General features: G+C 43.5%; 1 protein-coding gene across 3 annotated transcripts in view; it reads left to right on the top strand.

Annotated features, from left to right (window-relative positions):
- si:ch211-106a19.1 (PH_OSBP_ORP4 and Oxysterol_BP domain-containing protein) overlaps positions 1–16,417 on the top strand; it is an 81,965-nt gene that overhangs the window by 64,704 nt on the left and 844 nt on the right. For all 3 annotated transcript variants that reach the window (XM_036935954.1, XM_021621639.2, XM_036935955.1), the window contains 10 exons: positions 2,136–2,334; positions 3,073–3,196; positions 4,183–4,246; positions 5,193–5,342; positions 5,526–5,771; positions 5,998–6,118; positions 8,557–8,660; positions 10,008–10,103; positions 10,364–10,548; positions 10,709–10,929. In XM_036935954.1, the coding sequence (XP_036791849.1) occupies positions 2,136–2,334; positions 3,073–3,196; positions 4,183–4,246; positions 5,193–5,342; positions 5,526–5,771; positions 5,998–6,118; positions 8,557–8,660; positions 10,008–10,103; positions 10,364–10,548; positions 10,709–10,929 (1,510 nt within the window). The remainder of the gene's footprint in view (positions 1–2,135; positions 2,335–3,072; positions 3,197–4,182; positions 4,247–5,192; positions 5,343–5,525; positions 5,772–5,997; positions 6,119–8,556; positions 8,661–10,007; positions 10,104–10,363; positions 10,549–10,708; positions 10,930–16,417) is intronic.

Here is a 16,417-nt window from a genome sequence, read left to right as displayed (position 1 = left end):
GTTATAATAATTAAGGATGAAGTGTGTATGTTAGGATGGTAACGTTATAATAATAATTAAGGATGAAGGGTGTATGTTAGGATGGTAACGTTATAATAATTAAGGATGAAGTGTGTATGTTAGGATGGTAACGTTATAATAATAATTAAGGATGAACGTGTATGTTAGGATGGTAACGTTATAATAATTAAGGATGAAGGGTGTATGTTAGGATGGTAACGTTATAATAATTAAGGATGAAGGGTGTATGTTAGGATGGTAACGTTATAATAATTAAGGATGAAGTGTGTATGTTAGGATGGTAATGTTATAATAATTAAGGATGAAGTGTGTATGTTAGGATGGTAACGTTATAATAATAATTAAGGATGAAGGGTGTATGTTAGGATGGTAACGTTATAATAATAATTAAGGATGAAGGGTGTATGTTAGGATGGTAACGTTATAATAATTAAGGATGAAGTGTGTATGTTAGGATGGTAACGTTATAATAATAATTAAGGATGAAGTGTGTATGTTAGGATGGTAACGTTATAATAATAATTAAGGATGAAGGGTGTATGTTAGGATGGTAACGTTATAATAATTAAGGTTGAAGTGTGTATGTTAGGATGGTAACGTTATAATAATAATTAAGGATGAAGGGTGTATGTTAGGATGGTAACGTTATAATAATTAAGGATGAAGTGTGTATGTTAGGATGGTAACGTTATAATAATTAAGGATGAAGTGTGTATGTTAGGATGGTAACGTTATAATAATTAAGGATGAAGGGTGTATGTTAGGATGGTAACGTTATAATAATTAAGGATGAAGGGTGTATGTTAGGATGGTAACGTTATAATAATAATTAAGGATGAAGTGTGTATGTTAGGATGGTAACGTTATAATAATTAAGGTTGAAGTGTGTATGTTAGGATGGTAACGTTATAATAATTAAGGTTGAAGTGTGTATGTTAGGATGGTAACGTTATAATAATAATTAAGGATGAAGTGTGTATGTTAGGATGGTAACGTTATAATAATAATTAAGGATGAAGTGTGTATGTTAGGATGGTAACTTTATAATAATAATTAAGGATGAAGTGTGTATGTTAGGATGGTAACGTTATAATAATAATTAAGGATGAAGGGTGTATGTTAGGATGGTAACGTTATAATAATTAAGGATGAAGGGTGTATGTTAGGATGGTAACGTTATAATAATTAAGGATGAAGGGTGTATGTTAGGATGGTAACGTTATAATAATAATTAAGGATGAAGTGTGTATGTTAGGATGGTAACGTTATAATAATTAAGGTTGAAGTGTGTATGTTAGGATGGTAACGTTATAATAATTAAGGTTGAAGTGTGTATGTTAGGATGGTAACGTTCTAATAATAATTAAGGATGAAGTGTGTATGTTAGGATGGTAACGTTATAATAATAATTAAGGATGAAGTGTGTATGTTAGGATGGTAACGTTATAATAATTAAGGATGAAGTGTGTATGTTAGGATGGTAACGTTATAATAATTAAGGATGAAGCGTGAATTCATGCCAGGAATAATAAGTGTAAAGTTTGATTTCCTCCCTTCTGTAATAAGCAGCCAATGAGGTGTTTTTCCTTTATTCATGTGTTTAATCTGATACTGTTAAAGCTCCGGCTAAACTGTTTATGTCTGTAAGCACTTCAGAGTTATACCAAGCTAATAAGTCACTCGTAAGACAAGAAGGTTGTAAGAGTGTGCTTAACTGTATTTTCATTTACTTTATAGTTCTCACGGAAGGTGATAATTCTGACTAAAACTACAGAATAAAGCCGCCAGTTAAAGTCAAGGAACGGTTGTGCTCGTGGTTACTGGAGGGAGCTACAAGGCATGCCATTATAACTAATGGTCAAGATGTTGAGAATGGTGCTAATCAACAGTGGTCTAAATATTTACATTAACCTTGATTAGAATGGTAACACAACGATCAATTCGGTTGGAAAACTGATTTCCTTCAACCAATCAAGAAAGGCCTAGGAGCCCTTTAACATCTACAAATTCACCAGGACTAGACTAAGAAATATCCCTGTGCATATTGTCATGTCTCTCGTCCTTCTTATCATGTCTGACGTCATGCGTTTGTATGTTGTGTTTTGTAATTATAGGCGTGTCGCGACTTCCTGGACCTAGCGGAGACCCACAGCAGGAGATGGCAGCGGGCGCTGCAGTATGAGAGAGAGCAGCGTATTCACCTGGAGGAGACCATAGAGCAGCTAGCCAAGCAACACAACAGTCTGGAGAGAGCCTGGAGAGAGGCCCCCACACTATCCGCCAACACACCCAGCTCCCCCACCACCAAGAAGGGTAAGGCCCCTTAGCCAGGTCTAATGGTCCTTAGGGCTTTAGACTAACAGGCCTCCTAGTCCATGGTCCTTAGGGCTTTAGACTAACAGGCCTCCTAGTCCATGGTCCTTAGGGCTTTAGACTAACAGGCCTCCTAGTACATGGTCCTTAGGGCTTTAGACTAACAGGCCTCCTAGTCCATGGTCCTTAGGGCTTTAGACTAACAGGCCTCTGTGAATTTGTGGAAATAGGACATGCAAGCCATGTCAGATGGTTTTGAATTAGATTGTCTATGTAATTAAGGATTAGACTGGAATAGACTAGAAGATACATTTCTTATGAGTAGTGAAGTAGCATGATACTAATATTATTGAAATGGGCATAATCACCTCTCCATCGTGATAGCCATTCTAGTGTATCAGAGTAGCCGTGTATCACACAGAAATGGATGGATATAGGAGTATTGTTTGTCCGTCTGAAGTTGTATTGAAGTTGGAGTTTTCCCTCCCATCTCGTCAGGAATTGAGTTCAGTACTTCGTTAGCCTGCAGGGACATTACCTATTAAAGTAAATTATCCATAATTAATATCCATGGTTTGTCGATTAGCTACTGTAACCTACTGTACCTTCCCCTCCACAAATCATGTGATTACTGCCACACCAGTATAGAGCAGGGTGCGTGTTACACACAATACCTTACTGTGTGTGTGTGTGTGTGTGTTTGTGCGTGCGTGCTTGTTTGTGTGTTCCCTCCCTCAGGAGGGAGTGAGAGGCCTCAGAAAGGGGAGGCGAGTGATGAAGATGAGGATACGGAATACTTTGACGCCATGGAGGACTCCCCTGCCTTTATCACAGTGACCACCACTGAGAACACACAGCACAGGTCAGTCAGTCTCACCCTGTGGCCTGTACAGTAAAGTCTCTGCCCGGCCACCCTCTGCTCTTCACCTCCACCTAAATGGATCATGGATGTTTAGTTTGGTATTAGTTTGTCTTTAGACTGATTCAGTGTGAATAGACTGTGATGAATACAAAGATGTGATGACTTGATTGTGCCTTGTTGATGGGTTCCGTAGTGTTTGCACCAGAGCATCTGTCAAGCCCAGAGCCATATAGTACACCTCATATTGCCTGTGTAAGACTCATTCCCTCCATCAGCGGCCCAATAAACCACCAGCGCTAAAACGTAATAACATTCTCCCCTCTGTGCTCATAATCTCTCTCTCACACTCACTCACTCACACACACGCACGTGAACAGCAGACACACACAAACACACACTTGCTTGTACGGTGGCAGTGTTGTCTGTCTGCGACTGCGAGCATCCTCGGTCTGTTTTTAATGAGTGTCTATCTGTCCTGTAATGGCTCTGGCACCATTAACAGCTCAAGATGTTGTCCTCTCTATGATAAAAGATAGCTCGTGCCTCTTACTGCTCCTCTACCAGGGAATGAACCAGTCACAGAAGCCCAGACACTTCTCTGTTTTGGATTCATTCTTTCACCTCCAAAATATGTGGCTCAGTTTTAGAACTTTGTTGCTGCATTTGAATGAGTTGATTTTTTTGCTGTCGTGTTTCTGAGCTATTTTACTTCAACACCCGTCTCACAGGACTCTTTCCCTGTGAAGAAAATAGCGCTTCTATTTTCAAGATGAATACTCTGCTCCTCTCCAGCTCAGACACATCTATCCACCACTAACAGAACAGCTCAGAGACCGATCACTGCTGAATAGAGCCATCCATCTGTGTCTGTGTGCCTGCCTTCTTCCGTCTGTTTTGGTTATTTTGTGTGTCTTCAGTGTGTGGATGCGTTTGTGTGCAAACGTGCGTGTGTGTCTGTTGTTGTTAAGATGATGTTCCTCTTCCAGGTGTTCTCAGAGTAACCTGTGTGGAGCGAGTGGCGGCCATACCAATGATTGGAACCAGGACAATGTGAGTGTGTCTCCTACAAACAGCTCTCAGTAATAATCCACATCGACACACTAGGCTTTTTCACCACCTCACTGTAGTTCCAGCCTCGTCACTTTTTGTGAAGCTCTTTGTGTTATTTTAAGCCTGTTTCCAGTTGATGTTTTCTAGGATCCTGTTAAGGAAATTTGCATATCACAAACTATAACTTGGGAATGTGTTTTTACACACACACACACACACACACACACACTTGCATGCTTTTACCACACAAATGAACACACACGCTCACAGGTTCTCTTAGTGTGTGTACTCCCTGTGGCCTGTTCCCTCTGCAGTGCTGGAGATGCACAGCTGCTCTCTCTTTCTCTCTCCGTCATTTCTCTGGATCTTAATTACCAGTTAGACATCTGCTCTCCCGATTCCCACTCTCTCTCATTCTCCTCTCTTATTCCCTCTCTCTTCTCTCTGTGTCACTCTACAAATGGTGACTCACTGTGTCCCTGACAAGCTGTCCATAGTTAAGTTAGAGTTCTCTTCACAGCGTTCTATGATGTTAACAAATCTAAAGGTAGATGTGTCTCAGTCACTCCTTCCCATCTCTCTCTATCTTTCCCTCTCCTCCCTCTCTCTCTCTTTCCCTCTCCTCCCTCTCTCTCTTTCCCTCCCTGTTTCTCCCTCCCTCCCATCTCTCTATCTTTCCCTCTCCCTCCCTCTCTCTCTTTCCCTCCCTGTCTCTCCCTCCCATCTCTCTCTATCTTTCCCTCTCCCTCCCTCTCTTTCACTCCCTGTCTCTCCCTCTCTCTCTCTTTCTCTCTCCCTCTATCTTCCCTCTACCTGTCTCTCCCGCTCTCTTTCCCTCCCCCTCTCTCTATCTTTCCCTCTCCCGCTCTCTCCCTCCCTCTCTCTCTCCATCTTTCCCTCTCCCTGTCTCTCCCGCTCTCTCCCTCCCTCTCGCTCTCTCCCTCAGGTGTCTCCTAGCTGTAAGGATTCCGGGAAGGAGCTTCAGCCCCTCAGAAGGAGGCGGAGCCACATCCCAGACAAGCCCAACTACTCCCTCAACCTGTGGAGCATCATGAAGAACTGTATCGGCAAGGAGCTCTCCAAGATCCCCATGCCTGTGAGTGTGTGTGGCGTGCTTGTGTCCATATAGTAGAATGAGCCTAGGTGTGAGTATTTGAAAGGTGGAGAGAGCGGCATCCCAATAGTGGGCTATTTGGGCCTCAAACGTGCAAGTCAGTGACAACTCTTGTAACTATAGAAATCTGACTGTCTCTCTGTCGTGTCTGTCCCTCCCCTGCAGGTGAATTTCAACGAGCCTCTGTCCATGCTGCAGCGACTGACAGAGGACCTGGAGTACCATGAGCTGCTGGACAAGGCGGCGCGCTGCGAGAGCTCCCTGGAGCAGCTGTGTCTGGTGGCAGCCTTCTCTGTGTCCTCCTACTCCACCACCGTCCACCGCACGGCCAAGCCCTTCAACCCCCTGCTGGGGGAGACCTACGAGCTGGACCGCCTGGACGACTTGGGCTACCGCTCGCTGTGTGAGCAGGTACACACAGAGACAGAGATACAGTACAATATGACGCTGAGACAAACGCACACAAAAACACCAAAAAATACTCCATGTATTTGCAGACGGCACTGTCATTTTGTACCTCTGCTGTAGATACAAGCCATTATACACAACAGTTCCAATCATTGGCATACTAGAAGCCAGAGCAGTGATCTTCCTTTGAATGTGTAAATAACCTTTCCCCCCCACCCCCACTCTGTAGGTGAGCCATCACCCCCCAGCAGCAGCTCACCATGTGATTTCTCAGCGAGGCTGGACCCTCTGGCAGCAAATCACCATATCCAGCAAGTTCCGTGGCAAATACCTCTCCATAATGCCTCTGGGTGCGTTTGCTGAATACCAATTCAACATGTACTGATCGCTGTCAACACAATATGAAAATGAATGTCTCATGATGGTGTATGTATGTATGTATATACAGTTGAAGTCAGAAGTTTACTGACAACTTAGGTTGGAGTCATTAAAACTCGGTTTTCAACCACTCCACAAATTTCTTGTTAACAAACTATAGTTTCGGCAAGTTGGTTAGGACATCTACTTTGTGCATGACACAAGTAATTTTTCCAACAATTGTTTACAGACAGATTATTTCACTTATAATTAATTCACTGTATCACAATTCCAGTGGGTCAGATGTTTACATACACTAAGTTGACTGTGCCTTTAAACAGCTTGGAAAATTCCAGAAAATTATGTCATGGCTTTAGTAGCTTCTAATAGGCTAATTGACATAATTTGAGTCAATTGGAGGTGTACATGTGGATGTATTTCCAGGCCTACCTTCAAACTCAGTGCCTCTTTGCTTGACATCATGGGAAAATCAAAAGAAATCAGCCAAGACCTCAGAAAAAATTGTAGACCTTCACAAGTCTGGTTCATCCTTCGAAACAATTTCCAACGCCTGAATGTACCACGTTCACCTGCACAAACAATAGCACGCAAGTATAAACACCATGGGACTAAGCCGCCCTCATACCGCTCAGGAAGGAGACGCGTTCAGTCTCCTAGAGATGAACGTGCTTTGGTGCGAAAAATGCAAATCAATCCCAGAACAACAGCAAAGGACCTTGTGAAGATGCTGGAAAAACAGGTACAAAAGTATCTACATCCACAGAAAAACGAGTCCTATATCGACATAACCTGAAAGGCCGCTCAGCATGGAAGAAGCAACTGCTCCAAAACCACCATAAAAAGCCAGACTACGTTTTGCAACTGCACATGGGGACAAAGATCGTACTTTTTAGAGAAATGTCCTCTAGTCTGATGAAACAAAAATTTAACTGTTTGGCCATAATGCCCATTGTTATGTTTGGAGGAAAAAGGGGGATGCTTGCAAGCCTAAGAACACCATCCCAACCGTGAAGCACGGGGGTGTCAGCATCATGTTGTGGGGGTGCTTTGCTGCAGGAGGGACTGGTGCACTTCACTAAATAGATGGCATCATGAGGGATTGAAAATTATGTGGATATATTGAAGCAACATCTAGAGACATTAGTCAGGAAGTTAAAGCTTGGTCGCAAATGGGTCTTCCAAATGGACAATGACCCCAAGCATACTTACAAAGTTGTGGTAAAATGGCTTAAGGACAACGAAGTCCAGGTATTGGAGTGGCCATCACAAAGCCCTGACCTCAATTCTATAGAGGATTTGTGGACAGGACTGAAAAGGCATGTGTGAGCAAGGAGGCCTACAAACCTGACTCAGTTACACCAGCTCTGTCAGGAGGAATGGGCTAAAATTCACCCAACTTATTGTGGGAAGCTTGTGGAAGGCTACCCAAAACATTTGACCCAGGTTGAACAATTTAAAGGCGATGTTACCAAATACTAATTGAGTGGATGTATAGGGGGGATGTTTTCTACTGAGATGGGCTAGGGGTCTCTAAGACCCTGATAAATTAGAGATGAATAGATCCTGCAGATTTGATTGATCGATTTCCCATAACATGAAGCCATGAGATTCATTTGAACTATAAAGAATATAATATTGTATGTTTGTGAGCCTAGTGAGATGTAGGTAAGTAATATGTGACAACAGAGTATAAGGCCTAGATTCAATCAGATCAAGCGTTAACTGACGATAGCCCACACTTTCATAGTGGATGTTCTGGCATTGTTGAAGGAGCTGTCAAATCAGTAAGCAGCTGCTCTTGCGATAATTGTCACGAAGCCACACCCACCCCACTCACGTTAGAAATAATCAGCTATATAGAAAGAATTATTCTCAAATGTAAAAATTATGAAACTAAATAGAGGGTTTCTATCATCCTAATGGAGGTGTAGATTACATCTCACATTCCATTGCTCTGATTTGTAAACAAGGCTGCATGGGGTTTCTGATTATACGACTCCTTGCAACCAATGGCAACCGCTATGCAGATGTTGGCCAAAGCGGATCTGATTGATTAATGCACTAAGTGTGTGAGTGCAGGGACTTGGCCTGCATTACCAGGCCAAGTCCCTGCACTAAGTGTGTGAGTGCAGGGACTTGGCCTGCATTACCAGGCCAAGTCCCTGCAGGTAGGACTGACCTTGTTTACAAAGGACCCAAAATAACAACCACAGCCACAACACATGTCAACCACAACACATGTCGCCTTGTTACACTGTAATGCCATGGTACTAACACTAAGAGAGAATGCAAAGATATCGATTTCATTTTTGTTGTCACTCTTTCTGTTACTCCATTTCATCCCCACCACTCAATCTCTCAATTATATCTCAATGTTCCCTCCTTTTTTCTCCCTTCCCCCTCTTCCCAGGTGCCATTCACCTGCAGTTCCACTCCAGTGAGAACCACTATGTGTGGAGGAAGGTAATCTCCACCGTGCACAACATCATCGTGGGCAAGCTGTGGATTGACCAGGTGTGTCTACTAACTACTTCATGGGGTCTACTTAGTCCCTCAGTGTGTTAGAGGGGTCCGTCTCTTCATCTCTGTAATGTAATCCAGGCCACTGGAATGAGTGTTGTGTAGAGGCAAAGTTCAATCAGAACAGAACAGCATAGCACATGAATAAGCCTGCCTGTGGTCTCTAGGGGTTTCTTCCCCTTTCATCTCGAGTAACGCCCCCCCCCCCTCTCTCTGAGATGACCCAATTACAGTCTGTAAGTGTCTGTCTGTCTGTAGAACTACTCTGTACTCTATACTAGAGTTTCCCAAACTCTGTCCTGGGGCACATTTTGGTGTTTGCCGTAGCACTACACCGCTGATTCAAATCATCCAGGCTTGATGATGAGTTGGTTATTTGAATAAGCTGTGTAGTGCTAGTGCCAAAAACCATACCAGTCCCTCACTGGAGGAGGAGGAGAAGGAGGGAGACGTGGGCCAGGGAATAAACTCTTATCATATGGTAGAATATGGCACACTCACAAACAGCTTCTCATTAACAGTCCCTATAGCACAACTTAGTGTCAATTATATAGAGCTTCATTCTAGAATCCAATGATATCACTGAGGCTGACTGAATGTACAGACCATAGAATCAGGAATTAGAATACTAGAATGGACATTAACATTTTTGATGGAATAAAGGTCAGCCATTTTAGTCAGGGAGATGGGTAACCATGGTTTCCCAGTGCTGTGATAAGATATTATGTAAAATAATGAATTTGAAGAATGTATCTTCACTGTGTTTGTTAGCTAGCTAGCTTCCAGTCAAACTAGCCAATAAATCCACAGCCATACACTGGCTGAAATCTGTTGGTGATAGGACTTAGACAAGTGCTGACATTGTATCATACAATGGCACAATTGAAACATTTATGTGTATAAAACCTGTATAAACTTGTTTTATAATTATATATTATTTTAGATTGACAATAATTCTATAACACAATTTCTGAGATATCACATGCCTTACTTTTATTTTCCTGCATTAGTAAAATCAGGATTATGCCTCTACTGCCATTCATTCCAATTAGACTGGTTTGGATTTCTCCCTGACCAATATGACTGCAATTTAATAAGATCTCTATGGTACAGACGCTGTTCTGATGCAGCTGTGGAATGTTGAGATGTTAGTGGTTCTTTCTCTCCTTCTGAACTCTGACGATGACTCATCGGTTGTTCCTGTATGCAATATGCGTGATTGCTATTGATGCTTACCAGCAATTCTCTCTCCTATCCATTCCTCCTCTTTCGTTCTGTCTTTCATCCCATTCTGCCCTCGCTTCTCCCTCTTTCTCTATCCCTCCCACTGTCAATGGGTAGTCGGGGGACATTGAGATAGTCAACCACAGGACCAAGGAGACGTGCCAGCTCAAGTTCTCCCCCTACAGCTATTTCTCCAGGGATGTCCCACGCAAGGTACATGTTCCACCATCACCCTCTAATTAGCCCTGGCTGAAACCTGACTGTGGCATGATGAGCTCGTAGGGTCGGCTGTCACATTGTTGTGTGCTGCCCCCTGCTGGATAGTACAAGCAAATGTATCATTTTTGAATGGACTATTCTTTCATAATAGTTGTTTATGATAAACTATAGAGGTATATTGTATTATTTTCTACATAAGGTTTGATACATTTCCTCACCCCCCTCTCTTCTATCTGTGTGTGTGTGTTGTCCAGGTGACAGGGGTGGTGTCAGACAGTGGAGGGCAGGCCCACTATATCCTGTCTGGCACGTGGGACGATAAGATCGAGAGCTCCAAGATCGTCCAGAGCAGCAAAGGGGGCAGCGGCTCCGAGGGCAAGCAGAAGACTGTCTACCAGACCCTGTCCCCAAAACTACTGTGGAAGAAATACCCTCTCCCGTAAGCACTTTCCAGCACAACAGTTTATACAGTAACACAGATCACGCACTAAGCCTATGATGCACCTTACACAAAAACACTGACTTGTAAAGAATACTACATTACAGAGCAACTCCCGCACTTCCTCCCTAATCCTGTTCTCTCTCTCTCCCTCCGTCAGGGATAACGCTGAGAACATGTACTTCTTCTCCTCGCTGGCGCTGACGTTGAATGAGCCGGAGGATGGGGTGGGGCTGACGGACAGCCGGCTGAGACCGGACCAGAGGCTGATGGAAGCAGGGAGATGGGACGAGGCCAACTCTGAGAAACAGAGACTAGAGGAGAAACAGAGAGCTGTGAGGAGGAGGAGAGAGGCAGAGGCCACAGATGCACTGGACAACGGTAAGACATGGAGAAAGTGAGCAGGGTGGAGAGAAAGGTAAAGGGAGAGTTGATAAAGAAAAAGACTGATAGAAAGGGTCTGGGTAGCGAAGTGGGGAGAGAGGACACTTCAGACATTCCAGAAGTAGGGCTGGATTGATTGAGGGATTTCTATAAAGGTATTTTTTCAGTCACATAACTTTGAATCATTCCTCCAGGTCCCATGACCTTTATGTAAATTATTATGAGAATAACAGTATTACCTGAAGTGAGCCTCATGACAAATGGAGGGGTAATGACAGGTCAAGTAGAGGAAAAGAACAGATTAGGATTGAAGTGAAGAGCTACTGAAGGCTACTAGGGGAAGATTGTAGAGAGAGGACACAACAGACACTTCTAATCCTGGTAACATTGTTATAGTCCAACACTCTGTGTAGCGCTGTGACCTATTGTAGGCTGTATTTGATGTACCCATGACACGTCTCTCTTTTCCTCCCTCTGTTGGTGGTCAGAGTGTGATTATGATGACTCTGGTGAGTGGGGCTGGCCTGGCCCTGTTGTGCATCACCCTCCCCCACCCCATATTTTTATGTTGACCCTCCCATTTGTGGTGGAAAAAGTACCCAGTTGTCATACTTAAGTAAAAGTAAAGATACACAATATGTACAAAGTATGTGGACACCCCTTCAAATTTGTGGATTTGGCTATTTCAGCCACACTGTTGCTGACAGGTGTATAAAATAGAGCACGCAGTAGAATGGCCTTACTGAAGAGCTCAGTGACTTTCAACGTGGCACTGTCATAGGATGCCATCTTTCCAACAAGTCAATTCTTCAAATTTCTGCCCTGCTAGAGCTGCTCCGGTCAACTGTAAGTGCTGTTATTGTGATGTGAAAAAGTCTAGGCGCAACAACGAATCAGCCGCGAAGTTGTAGGCCACACAAGCTCATGGAACGGGACTGGCGAGTGCTAAAGTGTGTAGCACGTAAAAATCGTCTGTCCTCGGTTGCAACACTCACTACTGAGTTCCAAACTGCCTCTGGAAGCAATGTCAGCACAAGAACTGTTCGTTGGGAGCTTAATGAAATGGGTTTCCATGGCTAAGCAAGCCGCACACAAGCCTAAGATCACCATGCACAATACCAAGCGTCTGCTGGAGTGGTGTAAAGCTCACCGCCATTGGACTCTGGAGCAGTGGAAATGCGTTTTCTGGAGTGATGAATCACGCTTCACCATCTGGCAGTCCGACGGACAAAACGCTACCTGCCCCAATGCATAGCGCCAACTGTAAAGTTTGGTGGGGGAGGAATATTGGTCTGGGGTGGTTTTTCATGGTTCGGGCTAGGCCCCTTAGTTCCAGTGAAGGGAGATCTTAACGCTACAGCATACAATGACATCCTAGACGATTCTGAGGAAGGCCCTTTCCTGTTTCAGCATGACAGTGCCCCCATGCACAAAGCGAGGTCATACAGAAATGGTTTGTCGAGATCGGTGTAAGAACTTGACTGGCCTGCACAGAGCCCTTACCTTAACCCCATCGAACACCTCTGGGATGAATTGGAACGCCGACTGCGAATAGGGCCTAATCGCCCAACATCAGTGCCCGACCTCACTAATGCTCTTGGGGCTGAATGGAAGCAAGTCTCTGCCGCAATGTTCCAACATCTAGTGGAAAGCTTTCCCAGCTGAGTGGAGGCTGTTATAGCAGAAAAGGGGGTGCAACTCCTATATTAATGATTTTGGAATAACATGTTCATCGAGCAAGTGTCCACATACTTTTTGTAGTGTACCTTAATAGAAAATGACTCAAGTAAAAGTGAATGTCACCCAGTAATATACGACTTGAGTAAAAGTCTAATAGTATCTGGTTTAAAATGTACAGCGGTGGAAAAAGTACTTCATTTTCATAAATGAGTCAAAGTAAAAGACATCAAATTCCTTATTTTCGGCAAACTAGATGGCACGATTGTCTCTTTAAAAAAACATTTATTTTTAAAGAGAGCCAGGGGCACAGTCCAACTCTCAGACATAATATACAAATGCAGTATTTAGTGTTTAGTCCACCAGATCAGAGACAGTAGGGATGGCAAGGCGTTATATTGAAAGGTGTGTGAATTGGACCGTATTGATGTCCTCCTGCCTGAGCATTCTAAATGTAACAAGTACATTCGGGCATCAGGGAAAATGTATGGGAGTAAAAAGTACATATTTTCTTTCGGAATGTAGTGGAGTAAAAGTTGTCAAATATAAATGGTAAAGTACAGATCCCCAAAAAAATACTTCAGTAGTACTTCAAAGTATTTTTTACTTAGTTACTTTATGCCACTGCTTTGTGGTTATGACAGCGTTCCAGGTTGTCTTTTTTGCAGTCACGCTGCACATCTAAGATCAAATCAAATGTATTTATAAAGCCCTTTTTACATCAGCAAATGTCAGAAAGTGCTTATACAGAAACCCAGCCTAAAACCCCAAACAGCAAGCAATGCAGATGTAGAAGCACAGTTGCTAGGAAAAACTCTCTAGAAAGGCAGGAACCTAGGAAGAAACCTACAGAGGAACCAGGCTCTGAGGGGTGGCCAGTCCTCTTCTGGCTGTGCGAAGGGGAGATTATAAGAGTACATGGCCATTTAAGACCAGGTTGTTGTTCAACATGTTCAAACGTTCATAGATGACCGGCAGGGTCAAATAATAATCACAGTGGATGTAGAGGGTGCACCAGGTCAGTATCTAAGGAGTAAATGTCAGTTGGCTTTTCATAGCCAAGCATTCAGAGGTCGAGACAGCAGGTGCGGTAGGCAGAACAATTGAAACTGGAGCAGCAGCAGAACCAGGTGGACTGGGGACAGCCAGGAGTCGTCAGGCCAGAAAGTCCTGAGGCATGGTCCAAGGGCTCTGGTCCTCCAGGGGGGGAGAGAGAGAGAGAATTAGGGGGAGCATACTTAAATTCACACAGGACACCAGGTAAAACAGGAGAATTACACCAGATATAACAGACTGACCCTAGCCCCCCGGCACATAGACTATTGCAGCAAAGATACTGGAGGCTGAGACAGTTGGGGTTGGGGGACACTGTGGCCCCATTTGACGATACCCTCGGAAAGGGCCAACCAGGCAGGATATAACCCCACCTAATTTGCCAAAGCACTGTCCCCAGTACACAGCCCCACACCACTAGAGGGATATCAACAGACCACCAACTCACTACCCTGAGACAAGGCTGAGTATAGCCCACAAAGATCTCCTCTACTATACGAGCCCGAGGGGGGCACAAAACCAGACAGGAAGATCATGTCTGTGACTAAACCCACTCAACTGATGCACCCCTCATAGGGACGGCAACAAAGTGACTCAGTCCCCGTAGTAGGGTCAGAGGCAGAGAATCCCAGTGGCGAGAGGGGAGGCGGCCAGGCAGAGACGGCAAGGGCAGTTCGTTGCTCCAGTGCCTTGTCATTCACCTTCACACCCCTGGGCCAGACTACACTTAGAGATGAGTCTTCAGTAAAGACTTAAAGGTTGAGACCGAGTCTGCGTCTCTCACATGGATAGGTAGACCATTCCATAAAAATGTAGCTCTATAGGAGAAAGCCCTGCCTCCAGCTGTTTGCTTAGACATTCTAGGGACAATAAGGAGGCCTGCGTCTTGTACGTGTAGGTACAGCTGAAGTCAGAAGTTTACATACACTTAGGTTGGAGTCATTAAAACTCGTTTTTCAACCACTCCACAAATTTCTTGTTAACAAACTATAGTTTTGGCAAGTCGGTTAGGACATCTACTTTGTGCATGACACAAGGATTTTTTCCAACAATTGTTTACAGACAGATTATTTCACTTATAATTCACTGTATCACAATTCCAGTGGGTCAGAAGTTTATGTACACTAAGTGTAAGTGTATAAGTGAAATACATACAGTAAGTTAAACAGCTTGGAAAAATCCAGAAAATGATGTCATGGCTTTGGAAGCTTCTGATAGACTAATTGACATCATTTGAGTCAATTGGATGTGTACCTGTGGATGTATTTCAAGGCCTACCTTCAAACTCAGTGCCTCTTTGCTTGACATCATGGGAAAATCAAAAGAAATCAGCCAAGACCTCAGAAAAAATTGTAGACCTCCACAAGTCTGGTTCATCCTTGGGAGCAATTTCCAAATGCCTGAACGTACCACGTTCATCTGTACAAACAACTGCACATGGGGACATAGATCATACATTTTAGAGAAATGTCCTCTGGTCTGATGAAACAAAAATAGGACTATTTGGCCATAATGACCATCGTTGTGCTTGGAGGAAACAGGGGAAGGCTTGCAAGCCGAAGAACACCATCCACCATAAAACACCATAAAATTACACCATAAAATTATGTGTATATATTGAAGCAACATCTCAAGACATCAGTTAGACATCAAGTTAAAGCTTGGTCGCAAATGGGTCTTCCAAATAGACAATGACCCCAAGCATACTTCCAAAGTTGTGGCAAAATGGCTTAAGTACAACGACGTCAAGGTATTGGAGTGGCCATCACAAAGCCCTGACCTCAATCCTATAGAGGATTTGTGGGCAAAAGTGAAAAGGTGTCTGTGAGCAAGGAGGCCTACAAACCTGACTCAGTTACACCAGCTCTGTCAGGAGGAATGGGCCAAAATTCACCCAATTTATTGTGGGAAGCTTGTGGAAGGCTACCTGAAACGTTTGACCCAAGTTAAACAATTTAAAGGCAATGCTACCAAATACTAATTGAGTGTATGTAAACTTCTGACCCACTGGGAATGTAATGAAAGAAATAAAAGCTGAAATAAATAATTCTCTCTACTATTATTCTGACATTTAACATCCTTAAAATAAAGTGGTGATCCTAACCTAAGACAGGGAATTTTTACTAGGATTAAATGTCAGGAATTGAGAAAAACTGAGTTTAAATGTATTTGGCTAAAGTGTATGTAAACTTCTGACTTCAACTGTATGTAAGGCAGGACCAAATCGGAGAGATAGGTAGGAGCAAGTCCATGTAATGCTTTGTAGGTTAGCAGTAAAAACCTGGAAATCAGCCCTAGCCTTAACAGGAAGCCAGTGTAGAGGTTAGCACTGGAAGAATATGATCAAATGTTGGGGTTCTAGTCAAGATTCTAGCAGCCGTTTTTAGCACTAACTGAAGTTTATTTAGTGCTTTATCCGGGTAGCTGGAGAATCGAGCATTGCAGTAGTCTAATCTAGAAGTGACGAAAGCATGGATTAGCTCTTCTGCATCATTCTTGCACAAAAAGCTTCAGAAGTTTGCAAAGTTCAAATATGGAAAAAGCTGATAATCATGACTGCAATAAAGATGACCTGGAAGGCGTTCTTTGTATGGGGTCTGCATGCTGACTGCTTCTCCCTTGTACCTACTGGTCCAGACTATGACCCGGTCCTGCTGCCATATGCCCTTTTCATTCAGACTTGACTTGGCCTTACTATGCCTGTACTGTTTCAGAGCCAGAGACATAGAGGTGTCTAATGTGTGGGAGTGACAGT

This window comes from Oncorhynchus mykiss, chromosome 11, assembly GCF_013265735.2.
Source record: "Oncorhynchus mykiss isolate Arlee chromosome 11, USDA_OmykA_1.1, whole genome shotgun sequence".
Taxonomy (NCBI): Eukaryota; Metazoa; Chordata; class Actinopteri; order Salmoniformes; family Salmonidae; genus Oncorhynchus; species Oncorhynchus mykiss.
The sequence above is the reverse complement of the archived record's forward strand: the minus strand, read 5'-3'. Positions and strand labels throughout refer to the sequence as shown.